Source organism: Leuresthes tenuis, unplaced genomic scaffold (assembly GCF_036924035.1).
Source record: "Leuresthes tenuis unplaced genomic scaffold, fLeuTen1.0.hap1 SCAF_1, whole genome shotgun sequence".
Lineage (NCBI taxonomy): Eukaryota > Metazoa > Chordata > Actinopteri > Atheriniformes > Atherinopsidae > Leuresthes > Leuresthes tenuis.
The window spans coordinates 19,822,108-19,837,436 of record NW_027325355.1 but is presented as its reverse complement, the minus strand read 5'-3'; the positions used below and the strand labels follow the sequence as shown (position 1 = coordinate 19,837,436).

At 41.5% G+C, this 15,329-nt stretch overlaps 1 protein-coding gene across 2 annotated transcripts in view; it reads left to right on the top strand.

Annotated features, from left to right (window-relative positions):
* Positions 1 to 5,779: 5,779 nt before the first annotated feature.
* creb3l1 (cAMP responsive element binding protein 3-like 1) overlaps positions 5,780 to 15,329 on the top strand; it is a 28,315-nt gene continuing 18,765 nt past the window's right edge. For both annotated transcript variants that reach the window (XM_072395918.1, XM_072395843.1), the window contains exon 1: positions 5,780 to 6,167. In XM_072395918.1, the coding sequence (XP_072252019.1) occupies positions 6,057 to 6,167 (111 nt within the window). In that variant the 5' untranslated portion in view covers positions 5,780 to 6,056. The remainder of the gene's footprint in view (positions 6,168 to 15,329) is intronic.

The following is a 15,329-nucleotide window of genomic DNA, read 5'->3' as shown; positions in this document are numbered from 1 at the left end:
ATTATGTCCTTTTTAAAGTTGATTTTAACTCAACTGTTTGTCAAGACAATATGAAATTACATTAAAGTGTTAATTCAATAAGCTCATTTAAATCACAAATAAAATGTGTTGCTGAGTCTGTTGCACCCCCTGCAGTTCGTTTACTGTTTGTTATGTGAGTCATCCTCCAAAAGAGGGCAGCACTGTTCTTTCATCTGGTTCAGAGTTGTCACAATCTGGCAGTACACTACTTGGTCGGGATCATTACACTGCTTTGGTGAGGAAGGATTTGACTGGCCTGACCTCAGCCCCTGGAAAACCTGCACACAAGAGAAGAGAGCTGTTTTTGAAGAAGATTTATGTCACCGATTTAGAATGAAATGAGTCCCATTCGAATTAAATGTAATATCTTATTACCCAGTGAACCAGTTGCTGAAGTTCATCACCATGGTTGTGAGTAAAACAGCTAGTCTCCTTGCTGGAGTGTGTAGATGATGTAACTGTGTGTAAGGAATGAAGCTGGCTTTCATTACAGTCTTGGCCTTACTCGACTGTTTCCCTGTGTTTCTGCACATACATCTTGCTTTTCTTTGAACTCCTGAACTTTTTGATCCACGAGAGACATCCGAAAAAATAAAGAGACGGGGAAAAAGCAAGACAGTGAGGGACAGAAAATAAGTCAGACTGTGACAGGGAGGAAAAAACACTGAGGCCTCTTTGGCATCTTAATAGTCTGAAAGCAATAGAGGAAGAGGAATATGAGTTGTACTACTGCAGTTATTTGTTGGGACATTATGGAAAATTGGATGTGTGCCTACTTACTGACTCTCCACTCTGTCCAACCCATGACCATTTATTAAACGTGCATCAATTACCCCACCCTGCTACCACTAACCAACTAACCAGCTAAACACAGAGCTTCATGGAGTTCATATATAAACACAAATGATGAAAGCGTGCAGATTTATGAGTTAAATGAAACTTTCCTTCAGTCAAACCCTATTTTTATGCTATTCATAGCAACAGCCATTCAGTTAACCGTCTGCTTTCATGTGATTGCTTGTCTAAAATGTAGGTTTTATTGTCACTAGTGGAATCCAAGTCTGCATTTTATCAATAACTGATCAGGACAATTAACCAGATGCACTACAGCTGGGGTGCTGTTGTGTCGTTTGTGGAGGTGGTTGTCAGGGAGGCACTGCTTGTGCCCCCATTAGTACTTTAATATCAAAAGACTGCTTGAAAAAAATCATTATCATCTAAGCATGAATTTATATTCGTGAACATGAGTGGGTGCTACAGCGAATCCATTCAGCCCTGTTAAGCACAGTGAGGGTGAAAGAGCAATGATGTGAGGACTAATAGTAATTGTCTTGAAGTGGCCGTGTGGTAGGCCGAGATCCCCTCACTGACTCAGTCACACTGAGTGTCCTCCACCTTGGAGCTTTGATTCTACTGCTCACCTCGCCTGTGATGGCAACAGACAGTGGATTAGTAAGACAGATAGGGGGAGACAGAAGAGGATGATGTTGATCAAGAGGAGGCAGTGACATCACAGTGGTCACCAAGGAGACAAAAGGTCAGGACCCCATGTCAGCTTTTTGGCTCAGAATAGAAAATGAGTCATACCTGCATCACTGCACCAACAGCCAATCAGAGGCTGACAGTGAGAACATGCATCAACAGATGAACAGCCAATCATGGAGCTATTGTATTTAAACAACCAAAAAGCTTTGAGTTTCTCACATCTCTAATCAGATAAGTACTTTAATTTGATATATTTATTTTAGCCCCACCATAGTCAAAGAGTTAACAGAAGATGTGGAAAGTAAAATCTTAAAACTCTTAAAATCCTTTTCATGCTTTTGTTTGTTCTGAACTGTAAACCTAAATTTGTGAAGGAAATCTACCAATTCCACTTTCTTTATCACCATGCATTTGTCTAAGTCAGGATATCAGCGCTTGATGCTGTTGAATGATCAAAAATTAATTGCTGCCTAAATGAAACCATCCCACAAATGATTTCAGTGGAATTAGCAGGCGGAAAAATGTTGACATGTCAAGTAAAAAAAAGAGTGGCTTGAAGGGCTTTGCTCACACAAATCACGACCTAGCTTTAGTTCTTACCTGCCCTCACTTTAAAAAGTCTTTTTGTGTCTTTCAGCTCTTTGTTTTGATTCAACCACCTTCGTCAGCCTTCTTTTCGGCTTCTGTATTTTGTGGAATAACTCTGAAACATACTGCACACAACCAACAGACAAAGCTATGAATGAGCTAATGAATGTAAATGATTTAACGGCCAAAGAGACCAAAAATTATCTCAGACACTGGTAAAAAAAAAAAAAAAAGACTTAATATAAAGGCCAATATTTATTCATGTATGCTCAGCTGTTTGATCAGAGTTTTGAGTGACTTGTTTATGTTTTTGTGCAGCTCCCGGCCTCTGTGGAGTAGATTGTCAGAATTTGACCAATGTTGGACCTTCAGGCATGAGACAACGTGTTTTCTTCCAACACACCGATAGTCTCTCACCCCATGGCGATATTGCGATGCATAGGTCAAATGTTGATTGGCCTGAAAAGTTGGTTTGCACCAGCGACTGCGATGGGATAACCTCTAACAGATAAAAGCCAGAAAAAAACAAAAAAGGTCAAAAGAGAAGGTAGAAGAATGGTTATGGTTTGAGTAACATTTGGTCAAAAAATCTCCCATGCACTCTCCACTCGTGCTCCACAACAACCTCTGTCTGTCTTTAGAATTTATAAGGTCTGGGTGGGAATTACTGCAGACAATGAAAGGTCACTAGAGTTATACAACACCAGTGTGTGTGTGTGTGTGTGTGTGTGTGTGTGTGTGTGTGTGTGTGTGTGTGTGTGAGAAAAAAGGGACAACTTGTCCCTTGGGGTGAGGCACCTCCGTAAACTAATATGTGGAGGGAGAAAGAAGACACAGAAGGGGTGAAAGCAGAGAGGGGCAAAGCAATTGATAAGAAAAAGATGGAGTAGGGAATATGAAGCAAGGAGGAAAGAGCCTGAAGAGTAACAAAAGATTATTACACAGCAAACTATTTGAGCCTCAAGTGTGCACACAAAAACCTGAGGACAATACGTTCCGATGGAGAGTTGTTACTTAACCTCCTCCACGCTCTCTCCACTAACCTCAATATGAATAATACCGTCAAGGAGCAGCAGTTTGGATGGTGGCTTGAAAGTGAAGCTCCTGGTGCCAGGTGAGTGTGGACTGACCAGTTTTGTCCCCTAAAAGTGAACCTCCAAAACCAATTTTGAGCTGAATTAATAAACCTCTTGGAAAAACCCACTTAAGCACGATTCACTTAAATCTACTAAGATTGCGTAATAGGTCAGCGTTCCTGTAAAAACACACATGCACCTGTGATGTTTACAACACAAGGCCCAAGGTTTCTGCTGCTTTTCAAACTCTCTGTATCTCAGGGGAGAAACTGTCCGTGTCAGAATGACAGGAGGAGGAACGAGTTGGCCGAACCTGAGAAATCATGAAAGAGAAAGATGTATCGGTTTCATGCCCTATTTCCTGCGAGTGTGCTGTTGCTGTAGGCAGTATCATGGAGCGTCAAAACAATCTTTATCGTCCCTTGACGTTTAGGGGAAAAACAAAGTTTGTTTTATCTATGAACGTGAATAATAAAACTGACAGTAAAGAAACTGTATCTCATCTGTTTCTTTTTACACATGTTCTACAACAGCAGCAGCTGACATCCTCAGGCACAAAGATGAGAACAGATGGATCATTTTGCCCTTAATTTACTCATTTTACAGATTAAACTTGTTCTTTATTGAACTGGGAAGATCCTGAAATGCAACATATTTTTTCCCAGCAGCATAGTTCATGTTAGAGCACAAATCTTGCTTTTAAGTAACAGAGGGGGAAACAGTAAAATAGGAGAGCCACATAGGTCATTCCAGCAATGTCCATAACACTGATTATGTTAACCAGTGACATGGTTCCTTCAGGGCAGCTTGTAAGAGACCTTCAAAGGTATTCAAAGAAGGGAGTGTTCCTCGGGTAATGCTATTTTGCTGCTCATTCCATAAAAAGAGAAAGCTGTTTTAACAAGCTAAAAGAATTAGACTTGCAGATAATGCTACGGCCTCTGGAATGATAAGAATATGAGGCTGGAGAAATAAGTAGGCAGTTAACCTAAAAATGTTTTGGCACTCGATAGCAACATGTGTAATTTTCCTCCTCTGGCATCCTGTGCAACATTCTAAAGATTCATATTAAATGCAATATTGCAACATTACCTTATATTTGTCACTAAATTCAATGCAGCAAGATAATGCAGACACCGGCTGTCTAATTGGGGATGAAGATATGCACAAATTTCTATCTGGCCTCACACTGAAATGATTTCTTGCACATAAAAAACACTATTTTGGCCTGACATTTTAAGCAGATTATATCATGCAGTCTATGCAAATGAATTCATAACAGCCTAATTGTGAGCATTGAATTTAATTCCATGCACTGTTCACAGATCTTGAAATGACTCCCTCTAATCTACAGTCCAGTGATATTGCAACCTGCATCAGCTGCTTTTTTAGCTGATATTTGGATTTATCACTCCAGGAAAAAACCCTGATGGTGCCCTGTTACGTTTTTGTCTCAGTAACCCAAACTAGTGAGTTACAAACACTAAACCATGAAAAGTTCTACCAAATTAATGACCCAACATGGACCTCTGATGGCTCTGTGCATCTTGACAGTTATTTTCAGTTATTTATCGTTAAAGTTTAGCAATTGCACCACAAAAGGTGCCAAAAGTCACCACACTCTTTGCACTGAAAAGGATTGTGCCACATAGAGGGGCAATCAAGCTTAAAAGTGAGGGAAATCATTTATTCCATCATTGGTTCATTCAAGTCAGTCAAAGACTTTCATGCGACAATAATCCTCAAAACCTCCAGAATGAAAGCAATAGAGAAAGATATCCGAAGAAAAAATAGGAATAAAGAAATAAAGACTCACATTGATGTTAAGATTTTAACATACGTCTTTTCTTTATATTTCAGCAAATGTCAAAAATCTTCTACTACATGCAGAGGGGAAAGTGTTGCTTAGATCTGTCCCTCAGGAAAAAGCACCAACACTGCAAAGAAGCCTAAAAGTCCCCAATTCAAACGTTTCTATACGTGAAAGTCTATTGTAATTCCAAAATCTACTCAAAGAAGCAGAAGTAAATGTAACCATTCAACACAACGGCCAAAATTTGTCAACATTCTTTTATTTGGTGGTACTGAATTATCGATAAAGATGCATTAACATGTGACAAGTAAAGGTGTTTGGCCCCTGAGATGATAAAGACAAGGAAGCCCTGTGATATTTATTGGAAAACAAGATTATCATCTTTAAAAATAAACGAACAACCAAACAAAAAAGACTAACTGTGGTTGCCTACTTATACTTATGTTACTCACTACGGTTTATTTAATCTAACATCTGATTGCAAAGAAATGAAAATAAAGTAAAAAAAAACAAGACATACACTCATATGTGTGCACTGGCTTAACATTCATAGGCTAATTGGTTGGGAAATTGAGCACAGCAAAGTACAAAAAAATACTTTTTTTAACAGTAATAAAGTACCTCAGAAATAACCTCGAAGCTAAATTCCAGTTTGTAATTTGAATGTAATTTCTGCAACTGATTTTGTGTTCAAATCACAACGTGATTTGAGGGCGTGATTGGTTTTTACATCACTGGGCGGGTCTTCGTTGAATATTCATTGGCGCGTGGCTGACAGCGCACGCGAGGGGAGCGAGGAGCAGATGAACAGCAACGTCTCCGCGACAGCGAGCCGGTGGAGGATGTGTGATTCCGACAATTTTCAGGTTTGACACTGAAAGAAAGCATCACCGGGACTCAGCTCGGCTCGTCGGCTTTACGTCCAGAGGGTGTGAAGAACGGCTGGGGCTCGAGCCCTCTGAAAACAAACCGCGTAATTTTAATGAGTTGATCTGAAGAGTTGCGCTCGCGACCACTCCAGAGAGCCACTGTGCATCTGTCTGAAAAAAAGCTGTAGACAGACACAGACAGTCATGATGGAGTCTATTTTAGACAGTTTAACGGCAGAGAAACTCTACCCCTCCGGAGGGACCAACCTGTTGGACCTGGAGGAACTCAGCGATGGTGATTTCCTCACTAATGTGGTGAGTCCTCACTCTCATAGCGTCTTTTCCCACATTTTATAATTCCCACATGAGTATAAACTGTGCTGTCTTCCTGTTGGAAATCAGACGTCTGCGTTTAAACCAAACATACCTCTCTGTAACTGACTGTTCCGCCCGGAGCCGGACCTCAGGAGGGCGGTGGAGTCATTAAGATCCTGACACACATCCGGGGCTCAGACCCTGTGTGCGTAAATGTGTGTGTGTGTTTAATTGTGCAAACTAAGACGTGAGACTGGAAACACGGACACAGGCTGGCGAGTTATTGGTTAACTTGTGTGTTCAGCAGCACACACAGGGCTATGCTTTGTGGAGGTTTTGAGATTTAATTGACTTTCAGTTTATGATCAAGTGCGTCTTGATTAAAACTCAATCAAAGCTTCTTTCTTTACCAACTCCCTAATATGTTGATGTCTGTAGCTGAAGGGTGTTTAGATCCTGATGCTGAATAGAGTTACACATCACAGATGATAGCAGTTAATAAAATCTAATTGATCTCATTAGCAAATATCATCTTTGAAAACCACCTGTTCCCACCTCTGCTCGCCCTCCTCCTTTCACCCCCCCCATATGTTCACTGATCTTAAGAGCCATGACCGTAATGAACAACAGGATGCGGTAGTGCAGAATCGTGTTTGTTAATCAATACAACAGCACATGTAAGTGAAGGGAGCAGAAGTGGTGCAACAAACACACTGCAACCCTCATAAACAGTGGCAGGCCTGTGGAGAAGTGTCAGTTCATCCCAGACAGCTGTTGCTTCGCAGCTTTTGGCAGTAATGACACACTGTTGCACTTTAACACAAATCGAGCTGTGATCACTGTGATTGGTTACATCCCCGAAAGTAACTAATTCGCAATTCCAGGTGTGAGTGCCAGGCTTGACTTAAATTCGGACTCTTATTTGATGGCAACAAGGTGGAAAGACTGAGAATGGCTGCACTGAGAGGTCGTCATCTGCAGGAATGTCTCATCTTGTCTCAGTTTCTTTTCTCTCACTCTCTCTTTTCCAGCTTTGTGCTATCCAGTCTTTTCTTCTTCGTTAAAAAAAATGGTGCAGTTTTTTCTTCTTCTTCTTCTTTTTTTTTTAAGGGAGACCTCTATTCTTGTCAGTGAGTCAGCTGTGCAATATGCTTGTGGTTTAAACCTCCCCTGTCTCTGTTCTAAATAAAGAGGATACTCTGTTATGGAGCCACTAGGCTGGGCTCTACCACTGAGGACATGGGAAAAGATTGCTAATAATCAGACTCTTTAATCCACTGAACTCTCTCCTGAGCTTCTAATATGTGTTATTTAGATGGGTTAATTTTTTCCTCCTCCAACTTTGTTTTCCACAGTGAAGTGCTCATTGCACTTGTGTGCTAAAGGTGCTGATGGGGGGAACAGGAGGTTCACTGGGATTTCTGTGGACCTCTGCCTCAGCAGTGGACACTTGTTGATGAATGTACATTGACTAGAGACGTCATGTAATATATTGCGAACAATATTTATAAAGCTACTGTAGCAGATTGTGCTGTTTCTGTGGTAATTGAACACCAATATTGATGTTTAATTATCATGCTTTGTTCTTTGATTAGAATTGCATAACCACAAAGAACCCATTAAGAAGCAGTTAAATAATGTTCATTATGCATCAGTATGAATCAGTATCGATTATTCTCACACAAGGTTATTAGATGTTAGTGGGCCACAGGTCTCACTGAACAGAACTGATTCTGGGCCTCCTTGATGGGTCTCAGGCCAAGGCACCATGGCCCCACCTTTCTAGCATCCTTCCATGGGTGTTGCTCGTCCCGATTCACTCTAAAGGTGCCTGGCCGGCTCTTGCAGCGTTGATCGTCCCTTTGTGGCTCAGGACCAATTCCAGTTCATTGTTAGATGAGAACAGAACTCGACTTTGTTTCAACAGGATTTATAGGGAAGTGGTCTGCAAGTACACCTGGCTGCTCATGTCTCACCCCCTCATGAATGGCTGCCATTTATCCCATCTCAAGCTAGTGCCCCCCCGTCCCCTTCCAATTTTTTTCAATAGTCACAATATTGAAAAACTGAAATGCAGGGTGATGGTGCATAACTGCAGATGGTATGCCTCTGTACTCACGTTTTGTGTGGAACTTGTTTGCCAAGAATGAGACAAAAAACGCACAGTAAACAAAGACAAATTTGACTTTTACTGTTTTTGATATTATATAAATATAGTTTTGTTATCACAAATTCTTCTCGCCACAATGATGACAATGGGCCAGTTCTTGCCTTGATGCAGACTTTAGTCTTTAATGATTAAAAAGAATATGTGCTAAGATGATCCCTAAAAATTGGACAGAGCTACAGCGAGTGTAGCCAATGACCCGAGACGGTCAGTCAGCGCTTTTAGCTGTCTTACAAAATGACTTGCATGCTTAAAGTATATTGTTGTGTGGGACAGTGGCCACTAAATGGTGTTCAGCTTCTGTACTCGGGAGAAAGAGGACTCACAGGAATCTAATTGATGGCTTTGTGTGCAGATACGTTGGAGCTACACTTTAAGTTATTCTGACAATGTGAAAGGGAACATGAAAATTGCCTCCTCTGAAGCTGCAGCTTCAGTGCATTTGTGCTCGTTTGTGTCTCTGCCCTGTTCTGGAGGTCTCTTCCCCCGTGTGTGCGCTGAAGATCCAACTGAAGATCCAACTGCTTTCCTTGGCCAAGCAACGTTTTATGAACCAGCACGATGTAAATCCAGTTCTATCGGTTACAGTCAGGTCGGGGGTTCTTGGAACTGAACCAGAGCTGAACTTGTTTGCTTTGTTTGTCATGTCCCATGAGATGAGAAGATGTTTAAAAAGAATGTCCATCTCTGAATACAGCAGAGTTGAATTGAAATAGATGAACATGATAGCTCTGACCATGCACTACTTTTAAATGCACAGCCCTGACATACACAATGAAAACCACTGTTAGAATAGTTGAAATTCGAAAGGTAGTTAAAGTAAAGTTATTTGAATTTAAACTATGACAGCCCAAATAGTCTCTTCTTCATCAGCCATACTGTCCTCTCTTAACAACGGAAGTCACTTTGCTGTGTTTGTGATTGTCACAGAGGCTTGAAAGAGGACTGGTCAGTCCTAATGATGGTAGTCCTTAGTCATCAAATCCATTAAAGGATGCACGATCCCAGTTTATCGGTTTGTGGCCCTTGACCAAAAGAGTGGAATTCCCAACATTTGAAACTCAAAGGCACATGACATGTTGGCATGTTTGTTGACAGGGCCTGAATGAGTTGGTCAAAATGAGTTTAGTCAATGTGTGCGCTATCTGTTGTCCTTTCGAGTGTTCGTTGTAGTAATAGTTTCTTACTCAGACAAATGAATTAGTTTCTTTCCAGGTTTTGCCTTTCACTCTTTGTTCATAATAACAACCAAAAACTGTCACAAAACCGTGCAGGTTTCCAGATTTTACACTGTCACCGTTCACACACTTTATAAAGGTGCCCTGTGTGGTGCAGTTCAACCGAGAGTCGCAACTTCCTGCTCAGTAGTTTGCCAACCGCTTTCAGTACAGAGCGTGCCCTGTTGATACCCAGAGGGAATAAGAAATAGGTGTGTGTAGAGCAGATGAAAATAAACTAGCATTATTAACCGGGTAGTTGAGTGCAAATTGTCTTGCATAGAACAAACTGACATTCTTGTGTTTAAGTAAATCAAACGTGTAGTTTTAGTGCTTTATCACCTCAAGATGCTCACCCATGAAACACAGCCTGACATGCAGAAATAATCTTGGCAAAGATAGACCTCTGGACTAGATGTAAAAAAGCAGACCCGTATTTATTACAGCGTCACCTATATCATTCAGGAATCTGACAGAAAGTTCAGCGAGGAGTAAAAATACTCCAAAGGTGCATGCAAGCTTGACACTTCAACTTCAAGTTTGCCTTGGCTCCGGTTAAAGCTGAGCAGTTGCTCTTCATGTAGTCAGTGATAACTGGCACAGCCGCTGGACTTGTGTGTTTATTACATCATGGATCACACATCGACATTGCAATTTATCACCTGCTGGGAGCTCATTGCATGTTAGAACAGCTCTGCGTGCAGTTCTCCTCAAGCCCTAAAGGAAATAAAAGTGGGGCTGCAACAAATGATGCTTTCATGATGGATTAAAATTAGATTGAATCTGTTTATTAACACTTTCAGACCTCAAGCCCGCCCCAGGCATGGAAACTGCAATGCCTACATGTTGCATCAAGTCTGAATGGGTTTATCATTCAGTCTACTTCATGTCACAGCATCAGCAAGTCCAAGGTGATGCAAGGTCAAAAACAAATGTAAACATGGTAACGACAACACTGTTTCTTTAACGCTTTAAGAACTCGGGGCCGGTTTAAACGTGTTGAGAATGAATAGAAAGGTGTACTCTGAAGCAAACAGCTGGACCAATACTGATACTCTATTTTTGCTATTTTCCTTTAACTCTACAATCTATACAATCTGCTTCTCCTTCTCTCCTCCTCTTACTCTATCTATTTTCTTTTTTTTTTTTTTTAGCTCTCTCCATTCAGACCCTGTACTCCAGCTGTAAAAAAATAAGCCACACCCATCTCATTTGCATGCCAGTTGCTGATTGGCTCCTTGGCTGCCAGAAGGAATGCATGATGGCATGCAGCAGTGTGTGTGAGAAGGAAAAATACTCCTCCACTGTTTTATTGGGAACTATAACTCTGTTCGCTTCTGTCTCGCTCCTCACACACACAGTAACCACCTCAGCTCCCCGCTCACACTCTCAGATATAGTTCAAGTGAAGGCAAACCCGGCCAACCCTGCCGCAGCCACACACCACCACATGAAGCCAAACACAGTCGAGAATGTTTTCCTTGTCTTATCTGTGGCAGCTAGGATTACAGCATAATGACAGGACTTTTTCAGGTGCCTCAAGTCTACAGTTTTGTTACATACCAACAAATAAGGGAGTTTTAAGAAATGTGATCTTGAACAGTTCAATTTAGAGAATTTAGGGTTTCAACAGATTGATACACAGATCCTTTTGTTGTTATTGTTGAATAGTTTTATTAGAAATGGGAAGAATGTTTCACAGTTTACCTGCGTGGCTCACATCAAATGTCCCAAAGCTGTGTAGTTACACCAACACAGCATGAATGGGGTTGCCCTTGGGTTCCGTATTGGCCCGGTGCTAATTGCCCACATTGGTTATGCTCAGGTAAATGGATATGGAATAATTATGGCCATCTTATCTGGGGCCCACTTGAGTCAACAATTACTGATTCAGCTGAGTCATCTCAGCTGAATCAGTAATGGAAAATGTGCGCACAGATTCAGAATGAGCAATAAAAATAGGGCCCATTTCTCTTAATGGCCAGCTGACATTGTGACAATATCGAACACCCATACAGAGCCTGTTGCTCAGCCCGTTTGTGTGCATGCACTGCTGCATGGATGCCTTTGATGTCTGCATTTAAAATTTTATTAGTTATCGGCCCATTTGTGGACAAAAATAATGGACTAAAAGTTTTTGGAATGGTAGGATGATTCACTTTATTTGGTTGTCAGCAAAACAAACCGCTGATAATTTATTGCAGCACAAGTATGCTGTCAAGATTGGTTTGATCAGACTCGGAGGATAACCAACAACAGCCATGAATTCCAAATGTGAGATTGCATGATATTTTTTTTTTCTTTGGCGTTTATAGGATGTTCTGAAGATTTTATGATTGTTTCCACTGCGGTATTCCTTCCATAATGTCACACAGTTGTGGTCAGGCTCTCAGTAATCCCATTTAATCTTTATACTTTCCCTCATAGGGAGAGTGAATATTCCTCCCAGGTCTATAAGCAGATGAGTTATTTGCTGTATAACGGCATCAGATGCTGGAGGTGGCTCTGCCAGCACACGCTGCTGGACAAGCAGCTCTAATTCAAATGATCCTTATGACACCACACACCATTTCTGCTTCTTTCACCTGAGCCAGTAAAAGGCAGCCATATGAAAGGAGAGCAGAGAGATGCGTAAAGATTCAACACGGTTAATTACAGGCATAAGAGAGCCACTCTCAGCATTTATAATTACCCCTTGCATCTGCGTCTTTCCCAGCTCTCTTTGTGTGGTTTACATCTCAGATCCATCCCCCTTAATGACACACCAGCACTGAAATGAGATACAAAACCTGTCAACTGCTTTCTGACACAGTTTTCCTCCTCCTTCCGAGCAGAGAGGGACGTGTTTCAGGTGTTAAAAGGTCCAGTTTTCAGGTTCTTCTGTTCCCACTGACTGCAGCTCCTCCAGCACTCCGCCAGCCTAATGTTAACAAAGCCAACTTCTTCTGCTGTGTGACCTCTCTGCTTTTCTTTCTAATGGCTGTCCAACAGACTGGTTCGCAGAACAGATGTGTAAACAATTACAAGGAAGACGTTTGGGAGAAAATAAGATCTTCCTTGTACGCTGGCCAGGAATGAATGTCGGGTAGTGCAGGTGTCACGCAGATTAGCATCTGCAGTGCATGCAGTCAGGGAAATGAGTTACTGACATGACTTACAAATTACCACTTCATCATAAAAGCTGAGAATTAGTGCAAAAAGGAAGCTGTTCATGCACGAGGCCCTGTCACTGCACAGGTTGTACGCACTGATGTGACATATGAATGACTGTGAGGGCTTTGTTAATTATAACATGCAAGGAATGTTGGGAGCCTCTGATTATTTTAATGAAAGCTTTACTGTATCCTCGCTTGGTCTGGGATGCCTGCAACACAGAACTACAATGAATGTCGGTGTTTCAGTGGGCGACATCATCCGTCATCCACCCATTTACCTGCAGCTTATACAAGGACTCCTTCCCCGTGTCAAATCCACCCCCAGGTTTTCTTTCCGCTGTCAGGGATACGATCGCAGAATTTGCGACCGCAGATTTCTGTTTGGTTCCAAAATCCAAGATAGCAGAGTCGGGTGGATGTTAATGAGACACTTGCATGTCCTGTGCATGTCCAGACCTGAGAAGCAGTAAGCTTTGCAGCAAGTTTACCTGTACATGCACGTTGTAGGAAAAACACTAAGCCAAGTGACGGGTAAGAAAAAGATGAGCCTCAAGCCTGATTCTAGTGGGAGGTGTGAGCTTTATCGCAGCCTCCAGGTGTTTTTTGAAGCAAATGAGTTCCAAACACACCCAACTAAATGTTGCAGGATAGGTTTACTACTGAAGCTGAATACAACACTGAGGCCCAGAGCTGCAAATGTAGCTAGATGTCAGCACAACGTCTGGAGCTGTAAGAGCTAAGTGCAGTCTGTTATAATAATGCCTGTGGTGTCAGTAGAGGGCTGCATGAGGGTTAATCCTGCTGGACTAATGCAGCCTTTAAAGCTAACTTTAGATCATACATAATTGTTTTAATTATGGAATTTTCCCTGCTTTTTTTTTTCTCTCTTCCTGCATATCTCCCGTTATGACACCAATTAGGAAACTTATTTTTGAACAGACCAGTTTAAATGTGACCTATATTCCCAGTGGAGCACATTTAAAGAGGCAGTGCAGAGATTAGATATTGTTTTGACAGTTAGTGCAGCAGGAGAACAAGGCTGCTCTGTCAGGATGAATACACTATTCCTGTTTGTTGGTGCGCTTGTTTATGAATGAGCAAGTATTCACCTGTGTGTGTGTGTGTGTGTGTGTGAGAGACAGAGAGAAAGAGAGCGACTGGACACATCCTTTTTGAAAAGTTGGTTTATGCTGTAGAATGACTAGAAGTTTGTGGCAAACGTGACTAGCATCCAGTTATTGAGTTAAATGCTACTGGTTTTCCAATTTTCAAAACTCATATTTCACTGCACAGGTGTATTGGATGTGTCCATCTAGACAGGTGTCATCACAGAGGTGGTGGCACAACTAGGGGGCAGAAAGCAGCACTCAAACCAATTTGTTTGGCAGAGATAACAAGCCGGTAAACTTTACTTCTCTCTCTCTGTGTCTCAAAAACCCTGCAAAGCTCTGATCCCATGTCTAAGACTACTCTTGAAACTACATAGAGAACATTAATATAAGCATGAGGATTTTCCTGCATGCAGCTTTAAATGTTTTGTTAAAACACTCGTATTGATGTGTGTCAGGCTGTGCAGTTCCTCACTTTGTAATATGACAGCTAGCTCAGTCTGGGACACTTGGCTGGAACTGATTACATTTTTGGTTTGGACTCTGCTGTTTCTAGCAATAAATCCGTCATCGTGGACGCCTTTTGAAATTTTGTTGTACGTAGTGTAGTGACAACAAAGGAATCGGGAATTAAATATGCTGAGAAATGGAGATCCCGACACCATTTGTGACCATGCTCGGTTTGAGATGTCATTTCTGTTTATTGGGGGAAAGCTTGTAAAATATGACTCGCTGTGAACGTTGTTGCATTTCGAGCCCAGTGAAAGTAACGTCACCACCATGCAGAACAGAAACACAACAGAAACACATGTCGATAGATTAGTTCAGAATTTTGTCACCTGACATTTTCCACAAGGCTACATTGAAGCTCTGATCTATTAAATATACATTTACAAACGCTTGTTTAAAAAAGTTTCTTACAATCCTATGACTGCAATGACACAATCCAGTAGTTTATATGCAAGAAAACCATCAACCGGCAGTGTTGTGGGGGACTGTCACTGTAGTTTCTTACTCGAGCACCTAAATGAAACATTTTCAGTGTTATGAGTTAGATTTGTAATTTTCCTGCCAATGCAATTCAGGATGTTTAGAAAAAAGAATGTCCGTCAAACCACCTAAACCCTAAACCTTCCTCTGTGGTGACATTTCTTCAGTTTTCGGCCCTCGTGTGCTGCTTCCACATGTTTTCATTAGGCAGCTGTATGTGTCCCACCGCTGACACACTTGACCTCTCGCACGCATTCGCAAATATAGAGGCGCGCACACGCACTGAGATAATACGTGTGTGAATGTTTTCAAGTTGACTTGTCTGGACCTACACACACCAGTAGTGATTTCCATGACTCATGCCGGACATATGGTCCCTTAACATCTTAAATATGGCCTGCATACTCTCTCTCTCTCATTGGATCTGCAGTTATGGATGCTGCCACATGCGCTGAAGCTTTAATGAATGCATACATTAAAGAACATGATAAAAGAGCCAAGTCCAAACCACATATATAAGTAAAT